At 36.7% G+C, this 26,816-nt stretch overlaps 1 protein-coding gene and 1 long non-coding RNA gene across 4 annotated transcripts in view; one reads left to right on the top strand and one right to left on the bottom strand.

Annotated features, from left to right (window-relative positions):
- The window catches only part of Usp47 (ubiquitin specific peptidase 47), a 105,917-nt gene extending 82,837 nt beyond the window's left edge, over positions 1-23,080 (bottom strand). The window contains exon 1 of one of the 3 annotated variants that reach the window (XM_074041474.1): positions 22,495-23,080. In XM_074041474.1, the coding sequence (XP_073897575.1) occupies positions 22,495-22,533 (39 nt within the window). In that variant the 5' untranslated portion in view covers positions 22,534-23,080. The remainder of the gene's footprint in view (positions 1-22,494) is intronic. The other 2 variants (XM_074041462.1, XM_020166360.2) reach the window with 2 other exon arrangements.
- On the top strand, positions 22,786-26,438 carry LOC109688100 (uncharacterized). Its single transcript, XR_012435640.1, has 2 exons — positions 22,786-22,864; positions 24,477-26,438. It is a non-coding gene; the product is annotated as an uncharacterized lncRNA (long non-coding RNA).
- Positions 26,439-26,816: the final 378 nt, after the last annotated feature.

Genomic DNA, 26,816 nt, shown 5'->3' with positions numbered 1-26,816 from the left:
TGAATAATGGTGCAAGTGGGGATACAACTGGGAAGAGATTGATAAAAGAGTTTTGATACTGATGTTTTATATCCTGGATCAAAATGCACATGTATTGTATTACTAATCTTGTCTACATGTAAATATATTTAGCTGAACGTAATATATTCATCCACTTTTTATACATATCCTATACATCACAATAAAATGAAATCAAAATAGGAATAAAGCACATAAAACAAATTTAACATGAATTCACTAAGAACATGTATATCTTTATACCTACAAATATGAAAGACATAAAATATCTTGAGCTTAGAAAAACATATCTGACAAAATCAACCATAACACTGGTAGAGCATAAAATTATAAAATGTGGCTAGAGAAATCTTAGTTGAAATCATAGCTAAAATACTATGCTCTAGGGCTGGAGGTATGACTGAAGTGGTAGAGCACCCACTTTGCAAGCGCAAAGCCCATCGTTCAAACCCCAGTCCAACCAAAAAAATAAATAAAATAAAAATACTATGCACTAAAATTTATCTATTTGGGGCTCTATTTTACTGAATGTTTAATTATATGAAGCCATGAAAAGTAACTATCTACTTTAAACAACAACCTAAGGAACAGTTAATACTATTATCAGTATTAATACAAAGCTACTGAAAAAGACAGGGCCAATCAAGATTAAAAATAACAAGTATAAAGTCTATTAGTTTTGTTAAAAAAATAATCCTGACATACATGAACCCACCAATTCTACCTTCAATGTTTTATAAGGAGACAAACTAAATATAGGGTGCAAATGTGAATATAAAAGAGTGAAAGTGTGATGGTTAATCTTGGACTGTGAACCTGATGGGATTGAGAAGTGCCTAAGAGATTAGTAAAGCAACACCTCTGGATGTGTCTATGAGGGTATTTCTAAAAAGGACTAACTAGGTGGGAGAAGGGGTGGAAGGAGGGAGGGAGGAGTGAATATTGGTGGTACCAACACATGGGCTAGGAACCTGGTTGGAATAAAAGGTGAAAAAAAAGAAAGTCTGCTAGTGCAGGCTTTCCCTCTCATCCTGACTGCCATGATGTGAATTGCTCTGCAGCACTGCCACAGCCATGGCCAACTAAAAATGTGAGCCAAAATAAACCCTTCCTCCTTTAAGTTGTTCTCTTAGGTGACAAGAAGTCTAACACAGAAAGACCACCACAAAGAACTTATATGCAATAAGAATATACCAGAAGCCAAAGAATAACTTGTGAGAGAAATTTATGATAAATGCATGCAGTATATGTATGATACATATATGATAATGGTTATGCAGCCACTAAAAATAATACTATTAAGACATTTACCGACAAGGGGAAATGTGCAATATATATTGCTAAAAAATAATGCTGACCTTAAAACATGAAACTTTTAAAAAGTATATATGGACAAGGAGAGGGAGTAAAAATGTACAGAAAAAAAGAATTACATTAAAATGTTAATGGTATGATCTTTGAGGAACGGAATTAGCAGATAAGAAAACAAAGGACATTTACCTAAGCAGTAAAACCCACAAAAATGATCCAGGAGATGTGTAGAACTGTTTTCTTCATGAGTACAAACAGAGTGATGTGCTAACAGAAAATACACACACACACACACACACACAGCACAATTAAGTAACAGCAACACACATTACTATACAAATTGTGGGCAATTTGCAGGTACTACCTAAGAAAACAGTTAAAGGAACTAAGGATATCTAAAATGGAGTATTTATGATGATCAACTTCTAGAATTCCTCTGTTTCAAGCAATATGTACTTGCAAGGACAGCAGGCAGGAGGAGGATTACTAGCCTCTGAAAAGGGAATTAAAAAAAGAAAATGGCAATCATTTAGTAGCTAAAGAATTACTGTCACAGAGTGTCAAAGCCACACATGGTGGCACAAGCCTACAATGCTAGCTTCTTGGGGGGTGGGGGAGGAGGAGAGGGGAAGACAGGATGACCAAGAGTTTGATGCTAGGCAAAGTTAAAGAGATTTTACCTCATAAACTAAAAACAAAAGGTCTGGGGGCATGATTCAGGTGGTAGAGCACTTGCCTAATAACCAGGAGGCCCTGAGTTCAATCCCCAGGACTGCAAAATAATGATGATGATGATGATGATAATAGTAACAATAATAATATTAATAATACTTCAGGTCAGACACAAGAGGAAATTAGATGCACTTCTCCCTATTCTTCCTGCAAAAAAAGTACATCTAAAAACGTTATGTATGAAACAAAAAGATGACAGTGAAAGGTAAAGAGGAAAAACAGAGAGTTTTGGCATGGTGCTGGTGAATTCCCTGAGATTGCCTTTTGCCTTAAACAAAAGTGGGTAGAGACTAAAGAAGTTCTAAGAAAAGACTACTCTTTAGTGAAGGATCAGGAAAGGAGCAGTCTCACAAAACAGGAAACTTAGATACTAACCACACTTCTCCAGCCAAACATCCCAGAAATCAAAAAAACAAACAAACGAAAATGTCACCCTGCCCTCACCCCATCCATCAAACACCAAAAGAGAAGCCTAGAATGGGTAGTCTGGGATTTTTAATACAGCCCAATGGTAAGAAGTACCACCCTCACTTCTGTATCACAGGAGGCCACATGGTGAGGAATAACAAAGTGCTCCCATCTAGGCAGGTGTCAAAAGAAGCTTAAAGGGAGCTTGTTCTCCCCAGTCAGCTATAACAAGGCACTCCTGCAGATGAAGAGCCTAGAGTTCCAACTTCACCTTGCAGCAACAGAGAATGACCTCTTTCCCCTCAGACAATGGAGGTCTGACCCAATCTCATAACATAATACCTAAAATATCCACTATACACCAAGAACCAGGAAAATCTCTGATGGAGAATAATCAACAGATGCTGACACCAAGATGACACAGATGTTGGAATTTTCTAACGAGGAATTTAAAGCAGTCATCACAAAAATGTTTCTATTCGCACTTATTACTACACATGGAACATGAAAAATAAAGTCTCAGCAAATAGCTGATAATATATAATAACTGAAATTAGAACTCATTAGTTGGGTGGACAGGAGAAAGATGACAGAAGAATGAATCAGTGACTATGATAACAACAATAGAAATTACTAAAGCTGAATAAAAAAGAAAATCAAACATTCAAAAGTAAAGGATCAAACATTCATGTTAGTCAAGTCCTGGAAGGAAAGGACAGGGGGCAGGCTTGAAAAAGTACTCAAAGAAATAATGGCTACAAGGCTGTGGGCGTGGCTCAAGCAGTTCAGTAGAGTGCCTGCCCAGCAAGCTCCAGGCAGTAAGTTGAAACCCAGTTCCACAAAAGGAGAGAGGGAAGAGAGGGGGAGACAGAACTAGATTATGGTTAAAAACTCAAGTTTGGCAAAGACATAAGCCTACATATTCATAAAGCTGAGCAAACCCCAAGCAAATTGCTGAAATAACACACCATAATCAAGCTCCTCAAAAACTAAAAACAAGGAGTTTTAAAAATAGTAATAATAAAAAAGTTTTACTGTAAGGACAAAACAACTCAAAGGAGAGTAGCTTTCACATCAGAAGCCACAGAGACAGAATAAAGTGGCACAATTCTTTTCAAGTGCTGCAAAGAAAAGAACTGTCACCCAGAGTTACATATGCAGAATAATAAAAATATCATTCAGGAATCTTGTAGAAATCAAGACATTCTTGGATGAAGGAAACTAAGAAATGTGTGGCCAGCAGACCTAAACTTAAATATCTTCTAAAGGAAGTTCAATAAAAGAAATAACAATGCTAAGAAACCATTTTGCATTTAAAATGAAATATATTCTATTAATGTATAAATAGCATTTTATGAATGCTCTAACACTGTACAAAATTCTGTATTATAAAATAATTTAGAGGAGTGGCTCAAGTGGTAGAAGTCCTGCCTAGCAAGCGTGAGTTCAAACCCCTAAGTTCAATCCCTAGTACTGCCCCCCCCACCATAAAAACAATGAAAATAAAAATAATTTAGAGTTAACTCAATGTGATGTCTGGGCAGTTTCCATAAAAAATTAGACAAATCTATCAGTTCCAGTTAGACCACTATCTATACTGGAAAGTCAAATTCAACTTAAATCATTTCAGACTGCAATAAATTTTCCAAAAATCTAACTTGCTGTATTAAAACTGCCTATAGATCTGAAAATTCTACTTTCAGGTATAACCAAAAGAACTGAAAGCAGAGTTAAACAGATATTTGTATGCCCATGTTTACAGAAGCATTATTTACATAGGCAAAAGGTGGAAGCAATCTAAGTGTTCATCAACCAATGAATGGATAAATACAATGAGTGGACAGGCATTTATATACATACACATTGGACTAGAGGAATGAGATCTTCTTGGTAAGTACTACAAGATGGACGAATCTTGATAAGTGAAAAAAGCCAGTCAAAATGGACTCTACCCATATGAGGTAAGTAGAAGTCAAATTCCGAGACAGAAAGTAGGATGCTACCTAGGGGGAGGGAAAAGTTGTTTAATGGCTTTAGTTTCGCAAACTAAAAAAAGTGCTATGGGTGGATGAAGATGATGATAGCACAACAATATGTACTAATACCACTGAACCACACACATGCAAATAGTTAAGACTGGAGCTGGGAGTAGTAGTACAGGCTTGCAATCATGGTTCAAGAGGTGGAGACAAGAGGATTGCAGTCTGGGAGTGGCCCCAGGCAAAAAAATCATAGACCCTGCCTGAAAATTTCTAACAGGAAAAAAGGACTCAAGAGCACAGCTCCAGGGCTCATGTGCTTGACTAGCAAGTGTGAGGTTCTGAGTTCAAGCCCCATTACAAAGTAAAAAAAGATGGCAAATTCCATGTTATGTGAGTTTTACCACACTTTTAAAAATAAAAGAATTTAAAATGAACTATATTACCATAAATTTGTGACAGTAGCAAAATTTTTGCAAACTGGGTTTCTAATGGTTCTGCATTACAAATATATACTGTACAAAATTATACTGTGGATATGTGTAAGTATATAAGCATGAAATAAACTATTTCTAGGAATTCAAAAATTAAAAAAAATCTGTCTATTAATGGCTCTTATGAATTGAGTGTATATATAAATATGGACATAAAAATACAGATGTTCATGTGTGTATTTTCTATCTCTTTTCCCTGAGAAGGTCTGGAAACAATGACATCCTTGTCAACTGGAGTGTCCAACAATGAGCACACTCCATATCTTGGTTTCTAAGTACTATTTTCTACAAAAAAAATGATCCAGAAGACTGTAGAAATAGCTGAGAAAGTTACAAGAAGAGCATGGAATATCTTGCACTGCCAAAACGTAAGTGCTCAAAGAATGGTGAGTATCTGTCAAGAGGACAAAGAACCAGTTGGAAGGGTTTACTCACTGGCCAAATATGGAATAATTTAAACATGAAAATAAACAAATGATTTATTTGGCTTAAAAGTTAACATCAAAAAGATTTCATATTATATAGGATGGGATACACTCAAATGACGGATAATGTATTTGTAAGTATTCTGAAAATTTAAATAAACATTCCCTGAATAATATTAAAATACTGATAATGAGCAGTAAGAGTTGAGGCCAATACTCCTTAAGGACCTCCCAAAAAAATTTATTTTCAGTATTTAAAATTTACTTTGTTTACTTCAAGTCTAAAATGTTACTTATAGTATTTAACTGGCAGAAAATCATATTCTTAAATATAAATAGTATACAGATATCAACAAATTTGATACAAACCAAGTTATAAATGTTTTAGATTTTTTTTTTTTCAGTTTTTTGGGTTTTTTTTTTTTTGCTGTGGAACAAGAGACTGAACTTAGCGCCTCCCAAAGGCAATACCATTTGAGCCACATACCTTTTGCTTTTAGTTTGTTTTTGATATAGGTCTTACACTAACTTTGCCAGGGCCGCCCTGAACTGTGATCCTCCATCTCCTGAGTAGCTGCGTGGTCCTCGGTTTTTAAATTTTTGAGAACTACTTACTGCTTCTATTTTTGTGATTTCATGTTCTAAATGTTTCCATTTTAAAATGGATAAAAACTGAAGTTAAAGTATCATTAAGATATATCACACTTCTCATGATATGACCTATTTAAATATCAAATCACAGCATTTCTAACAGCCAAACCTTTCTAATAAAACAACTCCAGGAATAAATATAATAAGAAAATGAAGTAAATTACATTTTACTAACATAATAATTCAAGCCTTTCTTAGCATCTACTTTATCTTAAACTCCTTTCCTACTATATCCCTCTACAACGTTCCCTAAATGGCCCAGTCTTCTTGGCACTAGCTTTTCACCATTGTTAAATTATACTAAGAATATTTTGATTTAGGATCAATCTTCTCAAATGAAATTTATTTTGAATATCTAGGATTTATGGCAGTTTTAAAATACATATGTAATTTGGCTCCTCTTGTGTATATACTCAAACATGTCAAAGAATTTCGGGAAATTGGTCAGGAATATAAAATACTTTAGAAAATCATAAACATGTTAACATGAGCATGAATTAAAAACAGAATGTGTATATTAAGAAATATAAGCAGATTCTTTTTTGTTGTTGCTGCAATTTTGGTTTTTTGAGACAGGCAGGCCTAGCACTTACTACAGAGCCCAGTGGGATCCTCTTGCTTCCTGCTGGGATTATGGGCTGCACCACCAGGCCCAGCATAAGAAGATTCTCATAGACATGATTCTGATTCACTAAGATGAAAAATGGCTATTTTAAAAGCTCTACTACTAAAAACAAACATAGAAATACAAAGTGTAAATCCTTTACAGAATTTTCTAAACAAGATATACCCATGTAGGAAAATAATTTCATAATGTATTACAGCTGATGCTTTTCAAAGTATAAAATGTGCTCATAAAACTTTTAAGTAAATTTCTAGAATCTCTGAAACAGATTTAGCAAACTGATTTTTAAATTTGAAAATTGTTTTAGCATAATAAAGACTTTCACTATTTAAATGAAGTTCAGTGATGATAATCATTCCCTGTTTTAATGTTTTCTAAATTCAAATCTCCATAAATGGAATTTTCCTTAAAAAAAAAAAAAACCCTTTGCACTTGCTCTAAAAGCTTAGTTCAAAAGCATAAAGAAATTATAAGTAGATTCTACTTTATTATTTTAGTTGAATACAAATTCTGTGATGAGGTACTTTGCATTAGTAGCAGGTGCTGTTCAATATACCATGGTATGGGCTTTCTGAATTTAAAATTAATAAACAACATGTTATAAACTACAGGTCAGTATGTGACATTTGTTAGCAAATTATAAAGCGAACAAATGCTATTTTATCACTCAAGTAATAAAATATAATAAATTTACTTGGATAAAATGTGCAAAAATATATTATTTTCACGTCTGCCTCTGTGCTCTAGTATTACAGTAGCTCAAGTAACTGCACTCCATTTTCTCCTAAAACATTCATAAAATAAGCTTCCAGAGCACCATAGGATTATAATTAGAGGATATACACAGTTCTTTTGATTTTATTTATTTTTAGTTGTTGCAACAAATTACACCTAACACTCAATTAGTAGAAAAGTAAAACTGAAAAGTTACAGAACTTTAAAAATAGTCTAACTATGATCAACCTATTTTGACAGCTAAAACCCAATCAACCAAGTGGCTAATCGCACATGACATACAATTCTATTTAAAGATGGATGACCCTTTAGATAATCAGACCAGTCTCCCTCTTAGTTTACAAATCAAAGAGAAATTCAAAAACTTGAAGGGACTTGCCCAAAGTCACACTTGCACTCAGGTTGCTTAAGTAATACAGGTCTTCACATGGCTTTATAATACTGACGTGCATGTGACACTATAAATGTAATGACATTTTTCCTCTCATTTCTATGCTTGCTTCTTTTAGTAGTTCTAGTATTGGTCATGGATAACCCACTAAAAATATACTGTAGGAATCTAAACTTAAACTGTTCTCAAGAGGTAAAATAAAAGGCCCTTTACTATTCCTGTTACCCTTATTTTTGATTACAGCTAAGATTTCCTCTGTGAACAGGCTGTTGACAAGCAGTGACTCAGCTTGTGATACAACTGCCTTGTTGACAGGTTTTCAATGTTCAACTGCATAATTATTAAACCACAGCTTGTTTATCTTATCTTTTATCATGCATTTTATTTAAAAGCATGGATAATTTTAAGATAAGAAAATTGCATTCTTCTAATACACTGATCATGAAACTATACCATTTCAAAAATGCTAAGGTTATTTAAAACTATTTAAAGACTGCTTATTTTCTATGGAAGTGGCCTATCGTACAAGAGCTGAAACATCTAGGCTAGAGACTGAGGCAGGAGGATCATCAGTTCGAAGTCAACCTGAACTACACAGTGAGCTCCAAGCCAGTCTGGACTATATAACACAACCTTGTCTCAAAAAAAGAAAAAGAAGAAAAGAAGACCTAGGCTAGAATGGCAGATTAGGGTGGCTACTCTTCTTTATGCAATCCTATAAAAATCACTTGTCTCTGACTCTGTCCTCAAAGTGAATATATCCTGCAATAGAATGTTTCTGAATACTAAAAGAGAACTTCTTGAAAATGTGCTATAAATTATAATAATATAATGCCACACAAAAGGTATTTTTATAGAACTATCAGTTACTATGCTTAAAAATAGACTTAAGAGAGCATACCGAGCGGTGGCTCAAATGGTAAGAGCACCTACCTAGCAAATGTGAGACCCTGAGTTCAAACCCCAGTGCCACCCCCCCCAAAAAATAGACTTAAGAAATAAATCCTTGAATACAATAAAATTTATAATTTATAGTATTTAAAATTTCAAAAGATTGTCTGGGGTGGGGGCAAATAAGAGGAATGACATCAGATGAGGAAAATCTACAAAAATCTTTTGTTTTCTTTCTTTTCTTATTTAGGGGGAGAAGGGGTAGTACTAGGATTTGGGCTCCTGGCCTGTGCCACTTGAGTCATATCCAGTCCTTTTTGCTTCAGGTTGTTTTTGATAGGATACTGCTTTTTGCCTGCGGCAGATTACAGGAGCCACCAAACAGGGCCTTCATTTGACAAATGAAAGAAGAAAAAAGAAAGAGCCAGAAAGATAAAGCAACTAAGGCAAAGTGAAACCAATGATTATTCTGACGCTCAGCACATGGTCCTTTCCACCAGACTACACAAACTCCTTTCTCGAAGAGCCTACCAAATACAGCCATTACCAAGTAATACAATCTCCCTATGTAAGGTGCAAACTTCTTGAGAACAGACACTTTTTTTTTAATTCCCCTCTCTCTCTCTCTCTCAATAGCAGTATCAGGCAAAACCTCACACATATAATATTTGCGCAAAGTAGGTTATGCTTGTAAAAAACTGAGTTAAGTACATGAAAAGATGCTCTGTCATTAATCATTAGAGAAATCAAATTAAAATCACAGAGATACTACTTCACACTAAAATGGTTAAAAAACTAAACTAAACTAAAAAAACAAAGCAAACAAATCCTTGGCATTGCCAAGTACCAACAAGGATGCAGAGCATCTGGAATTCTCACATGCTGGTTACTAGAATGCAAATGGTCCACCCATTTCAGACAGGAGTTTGGCAGTTTCTTACACAATTAAACATACACATTTACAAGAACAAACATATGTACACACCGAAACCTGTACACAAATACTTATAGTAGCTTTATTCAGAATCATAAAAAATAGAAACAACCCAAATGTCTATCAGCTGGTAAATGGATAAACAAATTGTAGCATTCAGCAATACAAAGGAACAGACTACTAAAACAAAGCAACAGCATTGAGGAATCTCAAATGCTTTAAGCTAGGTAAAAGACATCAGATTCAAAATCTGCATACTGTATGATTTTATTTATATAACATTCTGGAAACAAAAATATGAGGACAGAGGCCAGGCACAGTGGCTCACATCTGTAATCCCAGCTACTGGGAGTGGGGGATGGGGGGTGGGTAGAGATCAAGAGGATCATGGTTTAAGGCCAGCAAGGGCAGAAAGTTAGCAAGACCCCTTCTCAAACAGTACGCTGCAAGTGGTGGTGGGTACATGCCTGTCATCCCAGCTATGTGAGAGGCATAGATAAGAGGACTGTAGTCTGAAGCCAGTCTGGTAAAAACACAAGACTCTACCTGAAGACTAACTAAATCAAAGAAAAGGGCTGGAGGTATGGCTCAAGTGGTAGAGTGCCACCTAGCAAGTATGAGGCCCTAATTTTGAACCCCAGTACTGCCAAAAAAATAATGTGTACGTGTATGAGGACATAAAATAGATTAGTGGGTAGCTAGAACCTAATGGTAGAAAAAGGAGGTTGATTAGAAGAGAACCTTTTTGAGGTGATGAAAATATTATACATCTAATTATGGAGGGCTTATCAACTGCATAAAACTATATAAAGGTGAACCTTTTACTATATACCTAAGAAAACCTGACTTTTTTCCTACTCAAGCTCTTCTACTACCTGATACTGTAACTAATAAGTTTTTGTGGCCTTTATATAGTTTTTTCACCTAGAAAACGAAGGGCTATAATCCCCTCCTACTACCTCCCTTCCACTTGTTAAAATCCCACTACTCAATTATAGAAACATTTTCCATGTCTTGTCTATTTTTCTTAAAACTCTTAAAATCATAGTTGTATTACATTAATGGTAAATAATATAATTATAAATTAATATTTTAAGATATGTGAATTTAAAATGTTAAAATTAAAGCAACAGTATTTCTCAGATGTTTTTTAATAAGAGAGTTGCTTATTAGGTGTCTAACTTTCACCAGTTCCCTTTTATTATCACAGAGTACTATAAAGAGACATAAAATAATAAATTAGCCTAGTGTAAACTTAAAGGCAATAAAAATTAAAATATCAAACACATAAAGGAGCAGACATTTCATATTAATAAAATGGAGGGAATGGAAATAACTTCACAGACAGCATATTTATATTTACTAAAGCAGTATGTTGTGGTTTTTTTTAGATGATTTATACAAAAAAATTCTAGTTTTTATGCAACCTTGAAGGGGGGTTGTAATCAAGGTTAACTTTACTTGGAGCATTTGTGATAGCCTTAAAAATACTTCATTACTTCCCTAATTAAAAGCATTCTTTGGAGTGTCCTCAATTATTGTGCTGCTACTACCACACCTGGGTCATCACTCTCTAGTCCATAAAGAAGGGGAGTAGGAAAGTTTTCTATACTCTGGTTCCTACTAAGCCAAATGTTCACAAATAGACCAGTTTGAGGTAAAGCACTCAAGAAGCAACAGCTACAAAAGCTACTCACAAGAATGTGTTCTGTACTAGAAAGGTTATGAAACCACATCATTATAAGCCTTGTGTTGTGGCTCTCAGTAAAAATTAGAAGTTTCCCTAAGTAGAACTTCTCACTTGCAAACTTCCCTTACAGCAGCAGGTGTGAGAAACTACTCAGGACTTCAAAACAGATCTACACACCATAGTGCAGCTCCTGACACTTTTCTAGAAGCAAGAAGGTCTATCTAGTTACTTTGAAGATACTGACTGTTATCCATATGAAACAAGTAACAATTATGCCAATGGACATCCTGCCAAAACAATTCACATCTAAAAAATGTGCTAAAATGCAGTATGAAGGGATGCATTTCATTCTTTTTTTTTTTAAATCTGATATGATTTCAAACTTAAAAAAACAAGTGAGAGAGTAATGTATAAGAAAGTGTTCTTCTCATTTTTAACGCTATTCTAGGGACAGAAAACATTTATGTAAGTAAAAGGAAATGTTTCCATGAACAAGTTTTAGCAATTAAACTTTTACAAAAACTATAGAAAAATCTTAACTTTCTGAAGAACAAAAAATAGCTCTCTTACTTCCTAATGTCTTTACAATAAAAATCTACAATCTAAGCATACAAAAATTTTTGCATTTTTAAACACAATCCACCAGAACTATGCACCCCAAGCATCTACACTACATTTTTTTTTACAACTTCCTAAAAGGCACAACAAATGTGTGTGTTTTTAATGCTATTCCTTTTAACTGAAACCTACTTCCTTCTCTACCCAACAGTCATGTTACATTCTCACAGATTCCCCTCGACAAAGCTAGCTGCTCTCTCTTCAATAGCGCCAATTTATTTCCATATTATAAATGCATTTCACTGCATGCCTATCTCTCCCATTACACTAGACTAACATCTAGAACTAGGCATTTCTTACTCTTGAACCTCTGGTTCTTGGTAGCTACTAGCTTCAATGCTTTTACTGAATGAATTCCACAAAATCAGGAGCCATGGAAATCTGCACTCAGAAAAACTAAATAAAAATAGGTATCATTTAAAATAAGAAAGGCATTTATAGTCAAACTAAAATACTTTGGTTATAACTAGAAAATTTCACCTAAGTCATAAATAAGGTAGTTATAGTTTTGATTATCCCCCAAAGGCTCATTGTGTTAAAGGCTTCATCTCCATTGCAGCACTGGTCAGAAGTGATTGGATCATGAGGGCTCTAACCTCATCAATTGATAAATTAAATTCATAGGACTACTGGGAGGTAGTGGAAACTGGATCTTGAAGGGAGTATCTTGTCTTCAGTCCTTTGCTCCTTCTTTCTTTGCATGAGGTGAGCAATTCTGATGTGCCACACCTTCCCCACTATGATGTTCTGCCTCCTTAGGCCCACAGCCATGGAAGCAAGCAACTACAGACTGAAGCCAAGAGCCAAAACAAATCACTGCTCCTTTTGTTTCTGTCAGGTACCTTGTCACAGTAATGGAAGCTGACTAACACAGAGGATCATGGTTTTCCTAAAGGTAAGCCTATCCTCTTATCAAAGGTATTGGATTCACTGCATTTAGAAAAATTTAAATCCCAGACCTCTCCCTTTCTTTCTTTCTTCCTTTCTCTCTTCTCTCTCTGTCTCTCTCCCTCCCTCCCTTCCTCCTCCTTTACTTCCTCCTTCTTTCTTTCTGGCAGTATAGGGATTTGAACTCAGTACCTCACATTAACTGAGCCACGTCCACCAGCTTTTTCAGTTTTTTAATAGGGCTCATGTTTTTGCCTGGGCTGGCCTGGACAGTGATCCACCGATTTATAACTCCCGGGTAGCTGGGATGACAGATGCACACTACCATGCCAGCTTACATGTGACGTGGGGCCTTGCTAATTTTTGCCTGTGCTAGCCTTCAACCAGGATCCCTCTGATTTCCACCTCCTGAGTAGCTGCAGCCCTTTTTCTTAATCATGTCACTTAACTGTCCTTATTTAATTTTCTCTATTATAAAGCCACTAATGTATATTTAATATAAGCACAGTATCCTAATATTTGAAAGACTGTAGTTCTTTTGGCAGTTACACAGCGTCAAGTCTAAAGCACAATCATTAATACAACTGATAGGGAACAGTCTCTTCTATCCGTGTCAATAATTCTATTCCAGAGTGGCTAATTATAGAAAATCAGAAATATCAAACACATAAAAGTTCTCTAAGAAACAAACTATTCTTAAATGGATCATACTTTTAAATATTCTACACTGGATCCTTACAAATATTAATCCAGTAAATTATTTTGGCAACTATCTAATACACCAATTTTATTCAGGACCAAATCTTTTTTTATTTTTAATGTTTGCACTTAGTAATATGTTCCAGCTCTCAACTGAGGCAATAAGAATAGGTCTTACTTGACCATACAAGCAAAGCTGTCAAATCTTCCAATCATTTTGATTAGTACCACAGACATTAAGGTATAAAGCTGACAAGTTGCAATCAGAACTGTAACTTCAAACAACTAAAATATGACCTCATTTTCATTTAATGAACAAATATTTATTGTACAATGTACAGTACACAGCAATGTATCCAATCTCTGGGGTAGGATACAAGGATGAAGGTAATAACAATAGTGAATATAGTAACAGAGGTACTAACAGCTAAATTTTACTGAGTTCTTATTATGTGCAACACATTCTACAAGTATTAACTCATTTAATCTTCCCAGCAACCTAAGAGGTAGTTATTGCTATCTTTATTTAACTAAGGTACTGGAAGGTTAAGTAACTTGCCCAAGGTCACATAACTGGTATTTGAACCTAGGGAATCCAGATATGGTGTTCTGACTTTGAGGAGCATCTGATATAACAAAAGCATTAACAAAAATTTCAAATGACTTATAAGAAAGGGGTAGAATTTTTCAAATGCAAAAGATACAGTGCTATAGGACTTCAGAGTTAAGAAAATGCAATCACAATAAGAAAAAAATTAGAAAAGATTTTGTTTAGGAAGTAAGAAGGGCTAGATTTTGGTTAGATAAGAATTTCCATAGCTTCTTACACTATATCAATAGACAACCAAATTCAGAAAAAAACAGAAAACAAAACCATGCTCTTTAAGAATCTTGATGAGAAGAATCACATCATTTTTGCCAATCATTTACATAAGTTTTTTTTATAATGGAAAACGTCTGTACATTCTATTTCAAGTCAGCAATACCTACAGAATACTTTAAAAATCTATGTTATAATCGCATAAAAGAATATGCCACTGCATATTATGACACCTAAATATGTTGCCTGAACTAAAGAAAGTTTTTAATACCAGTAATTTTTTTTTTTTGCAGCACTGGGCCAGGGCCTCACACTTGCTAGGCAGGTGCTCTTACCACTTGAGCCACTCTGCCAGCCATTTTTTGTGTTAGGATTGTCTGAGACCTCACAAACTATTTGCCTGGGGATTGCTTAGAACTCCGATCCTCCTGAGTAGCTTGGATTATATGCATGAGCCACAGGCACCCAGCAATACCAGTAAATAGTTTAATAGGAGGTACCTTGGAATCTTAATTTACATTAAGTATTTAAACATGTATTTGAAACTATGTTTTTTTGTAACCCCCTATTTTTGGTATAATTTTTTCTTCCCAACTTGGGCTATCATAATGCACTACTACTCAGTAAATGACAAAACCTCCTCCCCTCCAGTCTAGTTAAAAAAAAATTATGTATCTAGGCACAAGAACTCAAAGTTTATGTGACTAATCCAAAGCAAGGAAAATAAAGAGGCAGGAATCCTAAGAAAGTAATTAAATAGTAGTTTTCATGTAACAGAAAATTTTACCCACTTAAAACTCCTCAAAAACTGGATAACAAAAAAATATTTCATACTATCAATGAGGACTAGGGCATAGACACATGAATGCATACAGCAAACTGGAGAACAAGTAAGGTTGGCTCAAACAAAACTGGTGCTTGGGGCAGAAGACAAAAACATTAAGTTAAGAACTTCTGGTTAAAGGGGAGAGACTGAATACAAATATTTTGCTTGGTGCTTTTTATAATGGGAAATGTCTATACATTAAATTTCAAGCCAGCAATAACTAGACAATACTTTAAAATTTCCCAAATTATTTCTAAAACAAGAGTAAAGAAAAAATTTAAGAGCATAAATAACCCTCAAGAAACAGAAATACAATGTCAGAAGCTAGAAAGTAAAACAAGTGGTAATGAGCACTGCAACTGAGAAGACTTATCCCACATTAGCCTAGAGGAAAGCCAGATACCTGATTTATATACCTACACATCAACCACGCTCTCCCCCCAAAAAACCTCTGAGCTCCTTGAAGAAGTGGTATTTACACAGATGGGCAGAAGAAGCATTATGTGGTGTCAGAAAGTTTGGAAGTGTTCAAAAAAGCAAGGATGAGCACAGAAACCAACCAGAAAGAGCTCTCAATGGCCAAAGTAGGAAAAGTTTAAGCAACAACAACAACAAAATAACAGTATTGAGTTACAATTCAAAGAATAAAAATATTCCTATGTCCATAGTAATATAAATAATTAAGTAAGTAACACAAAAGAAAAAGATGTGTCACTGAAAGCTATGATCTGAATGTTTATGTTACCTCACCCCAAATGCATATATTGAACCAATATATCACCCATATGATGATATTTGGAGATGCAGCCTTTGGGAGATGATAAACTCATGAGGGCAGAGCCCTCATTAATGAGATTAGTGTTTTTATAAAAGAGACCCCAGAGAGCAGTGGGAAGGCACTGTTTCGTTCTCAGAACAAAAAAGGTGCCATCAGTACATACCAAATCTGCCAGCAACTTGGTCATGGACTTCCCAGCCTCCAGAACCATGAGAAATAAATTTTTATTGTTTATAAACCTCCCAGCTTATGGTATTGTGTTACAGCAACCCAAACAGACTAAGGCATTGGAAATCTGCAAGAAAACTATCCAGCCATATCACCATTCAGGGATAATCATAAATACCCACTGGCAGAGTTTCCATTCAGCTTTTTAAGGCCTCTCTCTTAAATAAGCATAGGCTTCCAAGGATCACCAGACATCTAGGGAAACCATGTAACATGAAAGACAAAGCCCAAAGCAAACAAACAGAAAAAGGAAATCTGGAGAAAAAAAATATGCAGAGAAGAAAACTACCAATATTTCCCAAGAGAGTAAGACACTGTACACATAAAACACAGAGTATGTCTTTTAAATTTTTTTCAGGAAAAAAAAGAATGCTTAGAAATTATACATATTATAGATGGAAAAAAAAACCCGAGTAAAAGAACTTCAATATAAAATTTGCAAAAGAGTTCCCAGAAAGAAGAGAAAGAAAAAGAAATGAAAAATACATAAGAGCAGACAAAAAAAAAAAATTAGAACAAGTCAGTAGGCCCAACATCTAAACAATGAGAACTCAAGACAGAGGACAGAGAAAGTAAAGGGAAGGTAGACCAAAGAAATTACTTAAGGAAAATTTCTAGAACACACAGATAAATTCCAGATTGAACAAGACTACTCTGAACCTAGTAGAATAGATAAAAAATATACTTATACCAAATTACATAATATAGGCATTTCTGAACTCTAAAGACAAAAATTCTGCAAGCTTCTAGAATGAACAAAACAAAAGTTTCAAAATATGTAGAAAAATCTGATGTGTCACCAAAAAAGTAACAATAGAGGAATGCCTTCAAAATTCTGAGAAAAAAACATTTCTGACAGAGAATTCTCTGCCGGACAAACTCCCTTTAAAACAAGAGGAGAAAAGCAGTATTTTCAGATATGTAAGGTCTTGAAAAAAATATATCCCCTCCCGAAAGCTATCGAAAGTGGTCCTCCAAATGAGAACACAAGCAAGAAAAGATGAAGATATCAGATACAGAACAGGGCAATAACACAGGAAAGAACTAAAGGGAATCACCAAGGCAATAAATAGTAAAACAAATCCAAGACAGCAACTGCACAGAAGTAGATTTAACAAATTCAGTTGGAACAGGAAAGAAAGCCTTGAGGAAGAGTTTCTTAAGATGTCAAAATTGGTAGTTTTGAGCAAAAGAGATTTATATACTTGAGAGACCCTACACTAAATTAGGGTTTCTCAACAGTGGCCTTGTCGACACTGGGCTACATAGCTCTTTGCTGTGGGAGGTTGTCCTGGACAGTGCACCTGACTTCAACCCACTAGATGTCAGTAGCACTCCCCCTTCCCTCTTCTCTGCCCCAACACTGCCAAAAGTCCTCTGGGAGGAAATACACCCTCCCCCCGCCCCACTAGTTGAGAACCACTTGGCTAAATTAATAAGTACACAGAAAACTAAGCAAAGCAAATTTTAAAAAATTATTAATTCAGAGGAAACAAAACATTATACATAAAAAAATTAACCACAGTACACAGGGTCATCTGTGAATGGTTTAATACTTAAGTGTGTTCCTTCTAATCTTTCAATGCATATAATCCTAAATTGTTTCTTCTTCTTCTTTGCTTTTTGCTTGTTTGTTTTGTTTTGTTTTCTGTACTGGGTATTGAACCCAGGATCTTGTGCATGCTAGGCAAGCACTTTTGCTACTTGAGCCACACAGCCCTGAGCATTTTCAATGATACCTGAAATGTTGACTTTTATGGAATACTCCAATTTATTTAAGACACTATTGCATTTGGTTTGCCTCTTACTGATGAAAGAACAATACCTCAAAAAAAATATTAAGACAAAAATCACCAAATCCAAGAATGAGCACTTGTAGCACTATACTGACTTTCAAACAATTAGGAGAAATAAAAGTAGAATATCAATTTTATATGTTCTGCAGTAGATATTGGTGAACAGAGTTTATAAAAATCAGACGAGAGATGAAAAACAAGTTGTTTATTGTTTGGAGAATCTCTCAAATATTAGTATTCCTTATACAGCTGTGAAGCTGTTATAAAATTCAACTGAGTTAACAGCACATACCATCATACAAATAAATGCTCAATAAATACAAGTCATTACTACCATCAGTAGATGCCAAAAATCAGTTCCAAATGTAGTAGCTACTGCATGGAAAAAAGATGACAAAAAACCCACGGAGATGGAATTTACATTTCTACTCTCTTTCTTTTTCTTTTCTATTTTCTATTTATATGTTCCATGAAGCGAAAGCATCATTTTAAAAACATTATTAATCCATACCTCATCCTTAGTTATGCTGAAAGATACTTAAGAGAAGAATGAATTTTGCCTACGATTCTATTTTTTCTCTAGAGTATAGTAATATGAAATGAGTACTCAATAAATGTCCCAAGTCCTTATAAGGAAACAGAATAATAAAACATCAACTAAGCAATACTTAAAATTGGGATGATATTAAAAGCCAAATCTCAAAGACAATATCAATATGTCACAATTCAAAGACATATGGCAGGATGAAACAGTAAGGCAAAAAGTTTTGTTATTCTCCTCAATGAACACACCACACTGTTCTTTTCTGGGTACAACTGAGGAAGAATACTAAAAATGCTAGATTATGTCCAAAAGACAACAAGTGATAAACAGTTAAAGAACTGAGGATGCCTGGACTCCAGAACCCAGAGCCAGCCCTCTTGCCTTCTTCCTAAAGAAAGAGAAAAGCTAGCCTATGGAAAATACTTCCAAGATGCCTGTGTTGTTCAGAAGAAGCAATCAAAAGAATGACAGTACAGAGATCTAGACTTCTCTCAATGCAAAAACGTAAAACAACAGACCTCTTCTAAGAAAAAGATGTTACTAGAGATTAATCACGAAGTTGGAAAATAGCTTGCTAACTGCGCTGTGGAAAACCTATAAGCAAAGGATAACTGGGAGAATTCTAAGTTTCCTTACAACCACACCAATGAGTATCTGATCCAGGAAGGACATCTGTCCTAGATTCGTAATATATACAAAAAAAAAAAAAAAAAAAAGGCAAAAGGAAGAAACATACGAAGATCGCTGCCATCAAGGAAGTCACAACAAATAATATAAAAAATGTGCAATACAGTTTAAGACCATAATAGATGCTCTAAAGCACTATTAACTGCCAAATGAATCATATATATATTATATATATATATGTAAAATCTTCAAAGAGGGAGAAATCCCAAAGGTTAAAATAGTCAGAAAATGCCTTTTAGAATAAATGAGATATTAGGTTCTTATGGAAAAAAATGTGTATGAAGGTTTTGAACAGGTAAGAGGGAGAGACAACACAAAAGTGAAAAGCAAGTTGGAGAGAAACCTGTTTGGCTACATTAAAAACTTGTTTCATGGGAAAAGATAAGCTAGGGAAGAGCAGGTTGTGGCCAGAACCAACTGTTCTGAGCCTTGAATACCAAGCTACATAGTTTCAAATTTATCCTGCATACAGCCTCTGCAGCAATTACTCAGCTGCTGGCATAGCCACAGAAAATAGTAAGTAGCATGGCTGTGTTTCAATAATGAAACTTGAAGTTCATATATTTACATGTTTCACAAAATTTTATTATTCTTTTTTTCTTTAACAATTTGAAAAATTTTTTAAAAGTCATTCTTATGGTCCATATAAAAACCAGCTATGAGCTGGATTTGGCCCATGGGCTGTAGTTTGCCAACTTCTGTACACTAAGCTGCCTTCTTCAGCATTTCTCTAAGGTACATTCGTCCTTGAGTTGCAGACACCAAATAATTTATTATTCATTCAACTACTATATGCATGCACACACCTAATCAAGATCTACATCCAGTAAGGCACAGAGGTTCCATATACAAAGGTCCTCAAAAACAAACAAAATAAAATCCTCTAGACTGTTAATGATGAGTCATTAAAACAGAAGCAATAAATTTTTTAAATGTGTTTTTTACAGAGTATATGTACTTAGAGAGATATAAACTATTACAGACCCTCAAGGTTACATGGAAGGATCTATAATCAAGGAATGGTAGTAGGGAACATGAGTTCTAGTCATGAATTTGCCATTTACTCATTACTTGACCCTGAATAAGTCACTCAATCCTCTAGCCTTAATTCTCTCACATGTAAAGTGAATGTGTTTAATTTACTGATTACTAATGATCTTCTCTTAGCTTGAGCACCATTATGATTCTACTATAATTTGAATAACAAAGATCAAATAAAAGTAATAATTAAGAGCACAAAAAAGAGAAATGCCTTGACTAAATGAGTGGGCTCCCAGGATGAGCAGTATCACCAAAATCGAGGAATACTTTATTAAATAAAAAATATCAAATGCTACAGTAGAAAATTCAAGGAAGAGAAGAAGAAAGGGAAAAAAAAAAAAAAAAGCCAGTGCATTTGGTCATTTAAGAGACCCCTGGTGAACTTCAGGAACAGTTTCTAGTAATTCAGAAGCAAAGATGGAAGTGGAGGCAACCTCTTGCATGAATGAGTATGTCCATCAAAGATGACAACAAAAACACTAAGAAAGGCACGGACCTCAAGCGATAGCCTTCAGTTGTAAGAGTACTGTGCATGTTTCCAGGAATCATGTAAGGAACGGGGGAAGAACGAAGATGACACTAAGGAATAGAAAACAAAGGCAGAAAATCCAGAAAAAGCAGAAAGAAAAAAAAGTTACAATGAGCTTGAAGCCTCAGATAATTGAGTCAGTCCAAAGGAGTATTTAATCTTTAAACTTCCACGAGGTAAAAACAGCACTACAGCATCAGTTTTTACAAACAGATGTTCGTTCCTGTATCAAAATTTCTACAAATCAAACTATTAAGAAAATTAATCTAACGGTAAATTTTCTTAAAGCAAGGTTCCACTTATATTTTCTAACAGTTGAAAAATTAAGAAAGAATTAGCTTTACTTTTCGTAAGAATGGAAACCAGCAATATGTAGCTCTCAGAGGAAATACATGTTTACACCTTTCTCTTAGCACCTATCACTTCCTTCCTTGCATGAGAGTTACTTAGGCAGTAAAAAACCTAGCTTCTGATTGGGGCTCAAGAAGTACTAGTTAGTTTTTTTCCTTTCCTAGTAGCTTAGAAAGCTCCACGGCAAGATTTTCTGATAAATTCATCTGTTTATCTGCTTTGCACGGTGATACTTCATAAATAAATACTGACGCATAACTCTGCCTTTAAAAAAACACCTTGCAAAACAACGATCACTGCCCCTCTGATAAAAGCTGGGAAAATTTTCGAACCATACAGGTACATAATCGGACAAAATCACTTTCGCATTCTGTCTGAACTTATTTGTGTAGCAACGAATTGCTACAAAGTAACTAAAAATGACCCCCAAAATGTTAGCGTTTGTAACAATCACTCATAAACATCAAGATCCTATCTAGCTAATTTCAACCTAACACTTGCCTCTATTTAAGGTATATGAGAAACTAAAAATCCAAAGCATTAGCTTGATGATCATCAGTTAAAAATACACGTTCGAATACGCTGGAGATATTTATAAAGACAACGGAGATACTATTAATATGTTGAAACTCACGGGCCAGGGCTGGATTCTAACCCTTAATCTTCTACTGTTCAAGGGAAGCCAAGGAGTGCAGGCTTCTCAGATCACTCGCTCTTAAGAATTTAAGAAGTCACCCAAATTGGCACACACAACCCAACGACATTCCCTCCCCGCTCCCCAAATAAAATAAATAAACCAGTCTGCTCTCCATATGGTCATGCTCGTCCCTTCTCAAGCGAGCCCCATTTACTACTTCTCCCGGATCTGGGGTAGGCCCCATTCAATACGCAGGCCAAGAGTACTACGAAGTAACAGGAGTTGGAGAAAGTCCGAACAGTTAACTCTGCCCTCCCACAGCCCTGGACTTGGGCGCAGGTTTCACAAGCCCTGGAAGCTGCACACCGCCACGGTCAAAGCCACAAGAAGCACCGTCACCCCGCCGTGCCCATCGGCAGCTGTTCCACGGTGTTTTCTGTGAAATGATCGGTCTCGGCCCGACGCGTTCAAGCTGGCTCCCCCAGCACACACCACCACCGCCACCCCAAAACCGGCACCCGAGTGCTCCTTTATTCGCACACCGCGGGGGGCAGGGGTCCCGGCTCCGAGGGGGAGGGGGGCCGAGACCCAGTGGGGTCCAACTGCTCGCCGCGCCCGCCGCCGCCGCACCCCCGTTCTCACGCCTCCACCCCCTTCCCCCCGCCGCCCGGCCCGGCCCGGCCCGACCGGCCCCGGCCCGGCCTGCGTTGCCTCAAGGGAGCGAGCAACCGCAGGCCTCGGGCCTAGCCGCCCCCGCCGGCCCCTCACCTCTTTAGGGACCAGCTGGTTCTCCTCGCCGGGCACCATCGCTCAGACTCCGGCCGCTCCTCTCCGCCCTGCCGGGGGTGGAAGGGTGGAGGGTGGCGGCGGCTCTGTCTCTCAGGAGAGAATAGCAGCGGCAGTCATCGCCTCCGCCGCCAGCGCTCCGGCAACCGCGGAGGCCTTTAGCTCCGGCCTTAGACACCAGCGCGCAGACACCGACCCAGGGCGCCGCCGCTGTCGCCGCCGCCGCCGCCGCCGCCGCCGCCTTCGTCGTCGGCCCCTCCTCCCGCCCGCTGCAATCAATGGAAAAATGGCGGCGGCCGTTCTCGCGAGAATTCGGACCGCCGGGCGCACAGCCCGGCGCCTGGCGCTTCAGGTGCGTAGCCACTTGTCGCTTGCTCCAGATCACTCGCTTATTCCTGACTCCGAGGTGCACAAGCTGGGTGTACCGTGCAAACGCTGTGCGTTAGAGGAAAGCTGCTCCTTCCGTCCTGGGACTCCCTCTGCCGGCAGGGGAAAGGCCAGGCCCCAGAGGCCCGCCCAGCAGGACAAGCCCGGAGCCCAAAGCCCGGTCTGTGATCCCTACCGCCCCTCTCTTCTCGCTTCCTGTTTGCAAAGCTGCTCCTCAAATACTCTTAGCCCTTGTGGTGAAGAAATCACCGTGAGCCTTCCAGTCAGAAAGGACGGCGCTTCATTTGTCTCCTGCCCTGCCCTTCCGCCTGGGAGGTCAAATCCCGCCCTGGGGGACCTCAGGGCCCATCTCCTGCCAGGGGAGACAGCACCCGGGACCCCGTGTAGCATCTCCACCGTGGGGAGGGGTGGTCCCCATCTCCGTTCAGAGGTGGCTTCCTTCCAAGAAACGTCCGGCCCCACAGCGCCCAGTCTGCGGAGGAGAGAGCCCCTGAGGGCACGGCTGCAGTACCTTCAACTTGTGATCTTCTGTCAAAATGTTTTTTAAAGAACTTTGGTCTCCTCCGGCAGTACGCATGGTGCTGTGTGTGTGTTGTAGTAAAAGAATTTTTGCAGTAGTCGTTTTTTTCTAACCCTACTCCTTCGGTTATGAAGACTTCTATGGATACAGTCATCTTATAGCAGGCTGAGATAATACAATCCTGCCATGTTCCTAACACCCCCAGCATCGACTACCTGTGTTGTGTTCTCCAAGTTTTTTTTTTTTTATTGTGCCCCTGTTTTACTTAAAAAAAAAATCTATCTATCTCTATATATAAGTTATATACTAGTCCTGCTGTGTATGACATGATAAACTATTTTTAAAATGTAAAAAGATAAAACATTTAAAATACATTTTTATATTAGTGGTACAAAAAACTTACCCCTCCCCACTAAAGATATTTAGTGAACTGATTAAGTAGGCTTCATCAGTTTTAAATAGCTTTAATACCCCCCCCCCATAGTGGTTCATTTATTACAGTTGATGAAGCTACACTGACACATCATTATCACTCAAAGTCCATAATTTACCTTAGAGCTCATGCTTGGTAGTGTACATTCCATGGGTTTTGACAAATGTATAATAACATGTATCCATCATTGTAGTACCACACAGAATAGTGTTGCTGCCTTCAAAATCCTGTGTGCTGTACCTATTGATCCCTTCCTCCCTTGGCCCTAACTCCTGGTAATCATAGATCTTTTTACCATCTCCCTAGTTTTTGCCTTTTCCAGAATGTCATATAGTTGGAACAATACATTATCCATCCTTTCCATCCTTTCCTCCATGTCTTTTCATGGCTTAATAGCTCATTTCTTTTTAGCACTGAAAAATACGTGGATGTAACACAGTTCATTTATATACTTGTCTACTGAAAGACACCCATGTGCATGATCTTGTGTGGCATAAGTTTTCAACTCATTTGAGTAAATGCCACGGAGTGCAATTGGTGGATTGTGTGGTGTGGATTATATGTTTAGTGTTGCAAGAAACTGTCAAACTAAGTGGCTGTACTATTTTGCGTTCCCACCTGCAGAAAGTGAGAGTTCCTGTTGCTCCATATTCTCACCAGAATTTCCTGTTGTCAGTGTTTTTGATTTTGGCCATTCTGATAGGTATGATGTGGTAAGTCATTGTTTTAATTTGTAATTCCCTAATGACATATGATGTTGAATACCTTTTCATATGCTTACTTGCCATTTGTTTATCTTCTGTTATGGTTTGAATATGTAATGTCCCCCACAGGCTCCTGTGTTGAATACTTAGCTCCCAGTTGGTAGCACTATTTTTGTAGGTGTTAGACACTTTAGGAGGTGAAATCTAGCTGGAGGAAGTAGGTCATTGCAGGGGGGCATGTCCTATGTCCCTTCCTGTCTCATTCTGCTTCCTGGTTGCCATGAGATGAGCAATTTTGCTCTGCCACAGGCTCTTGTCACCATGATGTTCTGCCTTACCATAGCCCCACAGCTATAGATCAAGCTGGCCATGGACTGGAACCTCTGAATCTGTGAGTCAAGGTAAATCTATCTTCACTTAAGTTGCCTCCGTTAGGTATTTTGTCACAGTGAAAGGTCTGACTAATACATCTTCTTTGGTGAGACATCTGTTCAGGGCTTTTGCCCATCTTTAAATTATATTGTTCACTTTTTTTTTCTGTTGAGTTTTAAGAGCTTTTTGTATATTTTGGATAAAAGTCCTTTATCAGATGTGTCTTTTGCAAATATTTTCTCCTAATGCGTGGCTTGTCTTTTCGTTTTCTTTACATTGTCTTTCACAGGTCATATGTTTTTTATTTTAATAAAGCCCACATTATCAATAATTCATTTCATGAATCATGTCCTTGGTGTTGCATCTAAAAAGTTAGCACCATACTCAAGGTCATCCAGATTTTCTCCTATGTTTGCTTCTAGAAGCTTTATAGTTTTGCATTTTACCTTAAGGTCTACAAACTATTTTGAGTTCATTTTTGTGAAGCATGTAAAGTCTGTGTCTCAATTTATTTTTTTTGCATGTGGATGTCCAGTTGTTTTGTTATCATTTGTTGAAAAGACTACCTTTCCTTCATTGTGTTACTTTTGCTTCCTTGTTAAAAATCACTTGGTTGCCAGTTCTTATAATCCTAGCTACTTGGGAGACTGAGATCAGGAGGATCATAGTTTGAGGCCAGCTCGAGCAAGCAAATAGTTTATAAGACCCCCATTTCCAAAATAACTAGAGTGAAATGGGCTGGAGGTGTGGTTTGAGTAGTAGAGTGCTTGCTTTGCAAGCACAAAGCCCTGAGTTCAAACCCCAGTCCAACCAACATAAATAAATAAGTAAAAATTTAAAATAAATTAGGTGGTTTTATTTCTAGGCCCTTTATTCTGTTCATTGATACATTTGTTTATTTGTTTGCCAGTACACACTATCTTGATTACTGTAACTTGATAGTAAGTCTTGAAGTCAGGTAGTGTAAGTCCTCCAACTTTGTTCTTTAATACTGACTTGATTATTCTGGGTCTTTTTTTCTCTCCAAATAAACTTAAAAATCAGTTTGTCAGTATCCATAGATAATTCACTGGGATTTCATTAAAATTAAATATCAAATTGGAAAGAACTAACATCTTGACAATATTGAGTCTTCCTATCCATGAATATGGGCTATCACTCCACTTATTTAGTTCTATCTTTTTATCAGGGTTTTGTAGTTTTCCTCATCTAGATTTTACACATACTTTATTATATTTGTACTTCATTTTATATTATTATTAATATAATATATTATAAAATGAAATATATATTTGTATTTCATTTTGAGGGATTATTAATGTAAATGGTATTGTGCTTTTAATTTCAAACTACACTTGTTCATTGCTAATAGTGCTTTAAAGTAATAAGGTAAAGTAAAATATTGACAATGGGGGAACTGGAGAGGGTATATGCAGATTCTCTGTTCTATCTTTACAACTTTTCTGCAAATCTAAAATCATTCCCAAATAAAAGGTGTTTTAAATATTTATGGCAATACTTGAGATGTTTCTTTCTTTTATATTTCAAGGCCTTCCATTGCACATTTCTATATTTTAAACTATTTTTAAAGACATATAATCAAAGTCATATGTGATTTAAGAACTAGTGATAGTATTTACTGTAGTAGTAATAGCTAGAAAAAATAGTAACTGTACTTTATAAAAGTTGAAAGACATTTTCACCATGACTATGTTTTAACAATATTGAAAAGAAAATCTTTAGAGTCGATTTGATGTAGCTCTGGAGCCACAATGACCTGTTCTGAGATTCAAACTCTGGCACTTACTCCCTTTAAAATCTTTCTGAATCTCCATTCTCTCAACCAGAAAGTGGAGGTAATAAAGTGGACCTTTGGCTGTTGCCAATT

This window comes from Castor canadensis, chromosome 1, assembly GCF_047511655.1.
Source record: "Castor canadensis chromosome 1, mCasCan1.hap1v2, whole genome shotgun sequence".
In the NCBI taxonomy this organism is placed as follows: domain Eukaryota; kingdom Metazoa; phylum Chordata; class Mammalia; order Rodentia; family Castoridae; genus Castor; species Castor canadensis.
The sequence above is the reverse complement of the archived record's forward strand: the minus strand, read 5'-3'. Positions and strand labels throughout refer to the sequence as shown.